This window comes from Bacillus rossius, chromosome 10, assembly GCF_032445375.1.
Source record: "Bacillus rossius redtenbacheri isolate Brsri chromosome 10, Brsri_v3, whole genome shotgun sequence".
Taxonomy (NCBI): domain Eukaryota; kingdom Metazoa; phylum Arthropoda; class Insecta; order Phasmatodea; family Bacillidae; genus Bacillus; species Bacillus rossius.
The window spans coordinates 34,935,037-34,943,176 of NC_086337.1; the positions used below are offsets into that span (position 1 = coordinate 34,935,037).

Consider the following 8,140-nt stretch of genomic DNA (forward strand, 5'->3'; position numbering starts at 1 on the left):
GAAAACCAAAAGAAGCCAAAAATTGAAAGAAAAAAAAAAATTTGAAAAAACGAGTTTCAATAACATTATTTGTGCACTCTACATCAACTATGGCCATGAACATGGCTAAAAAATATTTATTGTAATTTTAAGTATTCAATTTATTGCACTAATAAGTGCTAAAAATTTGTTTGGAAACCTGTCAAGATATGCTATCTTTGTAGTTGTGCTAGATCTTTATTTGTGTGGTTGTTAATAATTAATATGTGTATTATTTAATGCTTTTTAAAAATATACTTTTCTTCAGTAATGTAAAATGAGACAATTGGCTAAATCTGGTCTTTAAAAATGCTACAAATGCTAAATTTCAAATTCAAAATGCTTAATGTTATTATTTTAAATGCTATAAATCACCATCTCTAATTATCAGTACATTTTTCAATATTGGCAATCATTAAAAAAAAACCTATATCAGTTATCGGTTACACAATAATGCAGCTGCTTGGAAAATACCAAGGGGAATGTTTGTTTTGTGTACCGCATTTCAGGTTACTGGTGCATGAGCAACATAATACTGGTTTTGCCGGTACTTCTTTGTCGGCTTAATTACTGTGATTTGAAGAGGGGGGAGAGGCATCCCTCAATTAGGACCCTCCCTATCCCATATCCCAGAAGGGATTGTTTAGGGACCATAACTAACATCAGCAGTATCGCTAAACATGTTTTTGTTTTATGGACTTAGTTTTTTCTGCCTGACCTACAAAAAAAAAGTTCTGTCGGTTTCACAAGAGAACCAAAAAACTTTCAAGTGAAGATAAAAGGAAAATACCGTGCTAAGCTTTTACTATCAGCTTTTATATACACTTAAATAAATTAATAAAAACTGTAAATTATGGATTCTACAATTTCATGATACACTTGTATTTATTTTGTATTATTGTTTCCTCACTTAACATATTAAGTTATAAATTTTTGGGGCCTAGCAGTTGGAATTTATAGAAATGGATTTCTAGCAGCTGCATATCCTATTAAGTTTTTCTTCCAACTAGAGACATGGTTATCTTCCCCCCTTGTTTTTTTCCTCTCTACCAACCAAGATGCGTTCTGATGAGTATGGAGTGCTGGTAACACAGGAGAACACTTGTACTACAAATATTTTAGTCGTAGTACCTACTTAGGTTAATATTCTGAGATACAGCAAGATACTTTGAACCAAATTTGAGGATAATTTGCACAGCCATTGTTTAAAAGGTGCTTAGTTATAGGCAGTTGGTAGAGACCTGAGAAAGTAATGGTGTTTTTTTTATATACTTATAGAAAATTAACAGCTAAAAACTAGGTCATTTTATTTTATATGAATTTTTGTTTGATGACTTAGAATAAAAAAAGTCATACCCTGCTGCTAATATACAATAACTTAACAGAAATTCTATTTTAAATGTCACAGCTTGCTGCATTTAATACTTACTGTGCAGAAAATTCTAACTGTCAATGATAAATTTAGTCTTCAAATGAAAGCATAGTGAGCACTTTAACACTAGCTTCTTTCTGGTTTTTACAAGAGCTCTTCTGATGCTATGTTTGTTAGTTTGAGTGATTTACACGGCTTCTTCTAAAACAGGATAAAAAATAAAAAAATGTTTAATTTTGCCAAAAGTTACTGTTTTCGAGAAAGACGTGAAAATGTAAAAAAAGTAAAATGGTATCTTATTTATTGTAGGAATTTGTGTAAAATATGAAAATAATTAAAAGAGCACATTTTAACTTCAAAGTATCAGAATTTGCATTATTTTTCTAGTTCATTGTGATCGCCAATTTTCCAGGTCTCTGTCAATTTATTGTTGGCATTTGTTGTGTTGATTTATACAAACACAGTTTTAAACCTTTCTTTAGTGCACTTGACTAAAAATTTTGGCCATTGCTTTTATGATGTATGAACGAATGAATTTGGATTTTACATCTTGTCGACACTAGGGTAATTTAGAGACAATAGAGGACGAGTGGGAATGATGAGAGTAATGCATTGATGGAATAAGTGGGTGGAGGAGAAAACCTACCAGCTGACGGAAATATCCGCAACAAGTTTTCAGATGGCAGGTTTCACTCTGCCGAGAATCAACCCGGATGGCTTTGGTGAGAAGTGAGATTTGATTACTCGATCCCCATTGTCCTTTTATGATGTAATCATCTTAAATGATCAGGAATGGGCCACAATATCAGCTTTACCAACCATGCTATGTAATTTAAGAACCAGACAAATGAAATGTTCCTTTTTCAGGTGAGAATGGTTTTACTTGTGGACACTGCCAGAAAGCATTCAACCGACGGGCCCGCCTGATCTTGCACGTCAAGTTTGTTCATGAGGGAGCCAAGCCTTTCGAATGCACCAAATGCAAGCGGACATTTGTGCGCAAGGAAGATCTAGCTCGTCATGACGTACTGCATTCTGGCGTTAAAGGTTCGTCTGCTTCAACAGTGTCTGGTTACTGTACCTTGAGGGAAAAGAAAACTTTGCTCTGATGGCAATTAACATTCATTTGGTTTTCTTTTGTTCCAGCTCACAAGTGCCCCATTTCTATTTGTGAGAAGTCATTTGCTATGAAGTCTTCCTTGAAAATCCATCTTTTGACTCACACCAAGGTAAGATTGACTCACAGTTCTTAAAATGTTTATTCTTTACAAATTATGTTGTATACTAAGTACCAAAAGAAATGTCTTTCATCAGTTAAACAATTGTTCATTAATTTGAAGAACAATAAATGATCTTTAGTCTTGCATGGCAATAATGAAATAAAAAGAAAGATTACGGGTCATGATAAAACTCTAAATAACACCATTTCTGATGCTTTAAAGTTAAAATATTTTTTTCTAATATTTTTCATATTTTAAACAAATTCTTACAAAAATAGGCTCTCATTTTACAAATGTTATGTTTTCACAACTTTCTCAGGAGAAGTATCTCGAAAATGATGCAGCATTAGATAAAACCTTTTTGCGGAGTAAATTATGAACAAAAAGGTATTTTCTTAAAAACAGGTTTCTTTATGGTTGAGCGGTATTCTTGAGAACTTTTCTATTGCCACTGTCATCAGTATGAGTGATTTACACAATAAATATTACAACTTTAAATAGAGAGAAAAATTAAACGTGGCCCGAACTTGAGCCGGGACTAATGCATTACTATCGTCGTAGTGCACACCGTGAAAGAGTGCGGACTGTCAAATTTAGTGAACTCAGCGGTTCGGTGTGGACGCGTTCTGGAATACGGCCCACGATTTAGGTTACGGTTGTTGGTTGTATCCCGTCAAGGCAGTGCTTGTTCGCTACCTTGCCCATATGTCTTTGATTACTGCCCTGAGTCGGGCGTAGCCGGGTGGGGGGGGGGGGGGGGGGAAGGGGGTTTAGGGATTCAAACCCCCCCGTTAGCACCAAATCTTTAATTAATTTCTTATTCATCACTCAAACTAATTTCATATTAAAATTAATAAAATTTTTACCATTTAAATATTTAAATTTAAGAACAAAAAACTGCTAAAATAGCACTATTTTACACCTTATAATTCAAATTTTCCCGGGGGACGGCCCCCGGACCCCCCGCTTTAATACGGGGGGGGGGGGGGGCATGCTTCTTAACACCCCCCATACACAAATCCTGGCTACGCCACTGCCTGAGTCATCTGTGAGAAGTTATTTAACCTTTTATCCCACAGGGTCAATAAAAGAGACCAAGTTCTGAAAAATGCCCTCCCTCACCTTCTCTGCTGTGTGTCACGGTGGTTGTGGGCGATGTCTGGGAAGTGTGACGAACCTGGCCTGGGCCGCAGGAGCCGCCGCGCTCGTGCGAGGAGTGCGGCCGGGCCTTCATCCGGCAGGACTGCCTGCTGCGCCACATGCGCACCAAGCACCGCGACATGCTGGAGGAGATCCTGGCCGAGGCGGAGAAGAAGAAGCTGCAGCAGCAGCAGCTGCTGGCGGCGGCCGGCGCGGGGCCCGCCCGGGGCGTGGCCAAGGGCGAGGGGCCCGGCGCCCAGGCGGGAGAGGCGGGCGTGCTGGGCGACGAGGCCCTGGCAGACTCGGTGCGCGAGCTGCTCACCCTGCTGGTCGACGAGGCCACGCTCAAGGGATTCGGGTGAGCCGCGTGGTCCAACGACTGCCTCTTCCTCACCAACTGGAAAACTTGCAGCTGCTAGTAACAGCGTCTCTAACGCTAAACAACTACCAAGACTCGCGCACCCTACTTACACATCCGCACAATGTTGGACACGTATTTGGGTTAGCCTGGGATTGGATCCCTGGCCTATCCGAGATCACCCTAGGTGAATGTTTGGATGGTTACTTACTTTCGGCCACTTATGATTCATTCTCCAGTTTCTCTGAATTGTATCCACTGACCTTCCGTCTTTGTTGGCTGCGTGCCTCTTAGACCGAGAATGTACCAATTCCGGTGTGCATTTGTTGAAATCAGCTGATATAAGCCTCATGACATTTTGTTTTCTTTTTTTATTTTTAACTATTTATTAATTTTTTAATCTTATGTTTATTGTCTGGTGTTTGTCTTTTGTAGTGGTCCGAAGTTGTTAAAAGTTGTTATATTTTATTTTGGTTTAATTCACTACTTTATGTTTTTATTGTTTTGTTATAGTTGTTTTTCATTCTTGGCTGTGTTTATATGGTTAATGTGTGCTGTCTACCACCTTGGCTTTTTAGCTGTATGTAGACATGTTACAACTAGACCTGTGTGAATATAAGTTTTTTTGTTGAAATCAAATATGAATATAAAATTATTTGTAATACGAATATCAAATTAGAATTGTTGAAATGAGAATTAGAATCCAGATATAATTTTTTTCCCACATTAGGTAACAACTTCTGGAAAATTAGACAATTAATACTATGTGAAAGGTTGGTTAAATCAGCTACAATAATTATATGGAAAATGTTTGTTAAATTATTTCAATTATGAAATAATTTTTTAATTTTAATTATGCAGCTAACATAATCTAACCTAACCTTAACAATCAACCAATCTTTCATTTCAGTTCCTATTCACCTTATTTTCCACAACCTGCTACTCTACATATTGATCCAGAAAATTTTTGCGTACTGCAAAATACTGTGCAATCCATTTGAATCTTTTTTACGAAAAGGTGGATCTTTTTTCCCCGAATTAGTTACCATCTCCAATGAGTTACTGCAGTCAAGACATTTAGCTGGGGGAAAAAAAAAATTGCTAGATTGTTTCATGGACTCATGGTAAATTGGCAAAAAAAAATTCACACCGATAACCATACAACTATGTAAAATACAGTTGACTTTAAATCATAGAGATGTCAGTAGAAACATTTTTGAATAACATTTTCAGCTTTTGTTTAGTTGGGAAAAAACTTGCTTATTTACGAGATGCGCCTAAGACAATCAACATATTACCTTATTTGAAACATGCCTAGCCGCTTCTGTTTCTACATTTTGGCTAATAACATGAGTTTGGCTAATGTAAGTCACCGTTAACTGTGAGAAAACCCCATATTATGATCAAATAAATTCAGAAATTTGGTATGTCATGTGTTTTTATGTGAAACATCAGCAGTTGTGCCGTGTAGAGTTGCTGCCATAGCCTTGCTTTCTTGCCGCAGATGGCCCAATGCACCGGTTGATCGTCTCTTGGAGGCCGTCATCAAGCGCTGCGGCCACCAGCCGATGGGGTCGGATGACCTGGGCTACACGGACCGGCTGCGCGAGAACGCCAAACTGCTCTTCACGGTGGTCATTGACGACTCTGCCGTGAAGACGCTCTTGAACAACCAGACGGTGGACGAGGTCATCTTGCACGTTTTGCGCCTTGCCAAATCGTGAAGCTCGGCCTGCCAAGAGGACGTAGTGTTTCGTGTGCTTCGAAGCACTCGAGGATAACTGGAGTCATAGAGGGAAGACACTTACAGATTCACTTAGTTTGTTTCCTTAACTGTGGGGGTTTGTCTCAAGAAATAATTGCATTTCATTAGTAATTTTTATTTTTTTTTATGGTATTGAAGTGTAGAACCACTACACGCGTATTAGGTTAAGTTTCAAAATACAGTGGGGTCTATATGAACTATGTAATTTTAATCAAATGTTAATAAATGCTTTATTTTAAACAAAGTGCACATTTTGCGGATCATGTTTTATCAGAATTATTTTATGTCTTTATAAAGGTTACTGACAGTCAGCCGATGATCTAAACTACGTAGGCAAGTAAGTGTACTTGCAGTGAGAAAAATTTATTTGACATCATGTGTTATTCTGCATTTTTTTTGTTGATAAGATTTGAATGTGTTTATTGCAGTAAAATATGAGTTCTGACTGTTTTTTTGAATAATCCTTATTTGTATGGATAGTTATTTTCTTCATTACTGTTATTATTTATTTGATGTATGTGTTCAATTGTAATAATATCAATGCCAAAAATAATAAATAGTGAAAATTGAAGTTCTGTGGCATATTTCAATGGTCCTCATTATTAAATGGAAGTGGCTAGTATTTCACATTTTGTGTCAGCAACAGTCGAAGAATGCATGATCTGGAGACCTGTCGATTGTTGCAACAGTACTTAGCTGAGCAGAAAATTATTTTCTTAAATGGTGTAGTTTTGTTGTGATGTACATGAGTTAAGTGGTATACATATGTACTACTAATAAAAACATCTTCCTGACCACAGCATGTCCCTTTCCTGAAAAATAATTTATTTTATGAGGTCTTGGGACAGCACTTACAGAGATGTGCTCAATGCATCAGCAAGAGATTGGAACCGAGTAAATTTCATTGAATTAGTAACTTTGGAAACCCCAATTATTTTACAATTTATTAAAGGGACAGGAAAACATGGTGCAAAAAAACGTGTTTATGAGGGTAATGGCTGCTGGAAATACTACTCATGCTTTAAAATAATTATTTTTGAAAACAAATTTTTCGGGAATGATATTATTTAATACTGAAGTATAAAAATGAAATAAGTTAATTATATGGTTATTATAATTCGATCTGCCTGTGTCCGTGATTCATTACTTAATGAAAGTTGTACCACTGTCACTGCTGTTAATAAAGTGTACTACCTGTATTGACCTGTACTCAATAATAAACCATAGCTGCAGTAAATAATTGTAACTACAGTACATTAAAAATAACTGTCCCAAAAGTAAATCTACTATTCCAGTTTACTACAATAAGTATGCATATTATGATGACATTGCCCATATGAAGGCATGCCATTGAACATCCAATAATTTGTTGAATGTGAAAAAATGTTTCCCATTCAGCACTGGTAAAGTGTGTGTTCCTTAGCATTATAAAAAACTAGACAGTGGACTCATAGCTACGAGATCTGGCAATGGTAGAAAATTTTGTGCTGAACATGTATGTACTGCCCATTCACTTGATCTAGTGGCTAGCATCTGGCTGGTGGGCCAAGGGAACCGGGTTAAATTCTCAACTGCGGAGGGACTTACCACACCTCCGTTGGTTCAGGACTGGGTGTTTGTGATGTCCCTTTCACCTTCATTGAGTGGAAGGCAAAGAGAAGCCACCGCAGAATCATCCTGCCTTGGCAACAATAGGTACGTCATGGCTGTCACGCCGCGGCATTGCCTGTGCTCATGACACCCAGTAATGGGCACGACTCATCATATACGTACTAGAACTCGTAACAACCAAATTATGATGAAATAATTATGAAGTTAGGTTCCTACAGCTTCCGAAATCTTAACATTGTATCTGAAAAAACTGCCTAACAGAGAGAAAATATGTAGAACAAATACTGTTGCGAATTTACTAATGAACGTACAGTATCTCTGTTAAATTTTGTTATCCAAGATAGTTTTATTTTCATTGCCTAATTCCTGCTATCTGAAGTGCTGCTTTTGTGATTCTTTGCTCCTGTTCCCCGATGTCATACTTACCCTTCACTCGGATGTGGGAATCGCTCATTTGGAAAACTACACGCTCTGCATCTGAACTAGTGGTGGGGTTGGTCCAGGTTAAACGTAATCCCTGGTACCGCCAAATGAAAGCTTAGCAGCCAAAACTTTCAGGGGTAAAAATACAGTAGACTGTAAATCTTGGAAACTTAACACCAGAGGGATGTGTCCAACGTAAACAAGAGTTTTTTGTGCCGACATCACGACCCTTT

The 8,140-nt window shown here is 37.6% G+C and overlaps 1 protein-coding gene across 3 annotated transcripts in view; it reads left to right on the forward strand.

The window, feature by feature from the left end:
• The window catches only part of LOC134535943 (gastrula zinc finger protein XlCGF57.1-like), a 29,778-nt gene extending 22,665 nt beyond the window's left edge, over window positions 1-7,113 (forward strand). For all 3 annotated transcript variants that reach the window (XM_063375351.1, XM_063375352.1, XM_063375354.1), the window contains exons 11-14: window positions 2,258-2,437; window positions 2,537-2,619; window positions 3,804-4,108; window positions 5,613-7,113. In XM_063375351.1, coding sequence (XP_063231421.1) covers window positions 2,258-2,437; window positions 2,537-2,619; window positions 3,804-4,108; window positions 5,613-5,832 — 788 coding nt within the window. In that variant the 3' untranslated portion in view covers window positions 5,833-7,113. The remainder of the gene's footprint in view (window positions 1-2,257; window positions 2,438-2,536; window positions 2,620-3,803; window positions 4,109-5,612) is intronic.
• Window positions 7,114-8,140: the final 1,027 nt, after the last annotated feature.